Raw genomic sequence first — 776 nt, 5'->3', positions numbered from 1 at the left:
TCGTCCCAGTACTTTAGTACCGTACGTTTAGTTCTGGAACTAAATCGGTGCGAAAGGGCCTACTCCACCCACATCAGTAATACAATATACCGACTGAAATATCCACTATCATTAGTAATAATAAGAACTAATACAAAAAAAAAAACGTTGCTGAGAAATGCAAAAATTCAGGTTCAAAGACAAGGTGTGAATATTGCTTCAAATCAATCAGAATTTAATCAAAAATATTTTAATTAATTTTCCCATTTTTTCCATACTTACCACATTTTGCCTTTTTAGGGCAGATACAGTGTATGCAAATGTCATGATTTAGTCAGGAGGATCAGTGTCACTCAAACTCTCAAAGGACTGTGTTATAAACTGGATCCTCAGTCAATGTTTGTGTTCTGCTGCAGTGCAGTTTCTCTTCATTTGACAGTTTTAGGGTGATAATGGACATTTTACAGTATGGAGTTCTGCTGATGATTATGTCAGGTGAGAATGATTTCACTTCTCCAGATTGTTGTCACTTAATTTTTCTATACAATCTAACATCATCTAACATGATTTGTTCCATGTTTTTCAGCTGTTAGTGGTCAGTCTTTGACCTCCTCAGACTCTGTGGTGAAAAAGCCTGGAGAATCAGTGACTCTGTCCTGCACTGTGTCTGGATTCTCAATGAGCAGCTACTGGATGGGCTGGATCCGTCAGAAACCAAGGAAAGCACTGGAGTGGATTGCGCAAAGACATGGCTCAACTGTATATTATGCTCAGTCTCTACAGGGACAGTTCTCCAT

The 776-nt window shown here is 38.5% G+C and overlaps 1 gene segment (V, D, J or C); it reads left to right on the top strand.

The window, feature by feature from the left end:
• Positions 1-386: 386 nt before the first annotated feature.
• On the top strand, positions 387-771 carry LOC107581024 (Ig heavy chain V region AMPC1-like; the record flags this gene model as incomplete). The annotated part of the segment is given in 2 exon segments: positions 387-474; positions 566-771. Coding segments are annotated over 2 exon segments (249 nt in total), but the record flags the coding sequence as incomplete, so codon positions are not given.
• Positions 772-776: the final 5 nt, after the last annotated feature.

The sequence above is a fragment of the Sinocyclocheilus grahami genome, unplaced genomic scaffold, assembly GCF_001515645.1.
Source record: "Sinocyclocheilus grahami isolate Dianchi unplaced genomic scaffold, SAMN03320097.WGS_v1.1 scaffold64790.1, whole genome shotgun sequence".
NCBI lineage: Eukaryota > Metazoa > Chordata > Actinopteri > Cypriniformes > Cyprinidae > Sinocyclocheilus > Sinocyclocheilus grahami.
Note: the sequence above shows the minus strand (reverse complement) of the source record. Positions and strands in the feature narration are given on the sequence as shown.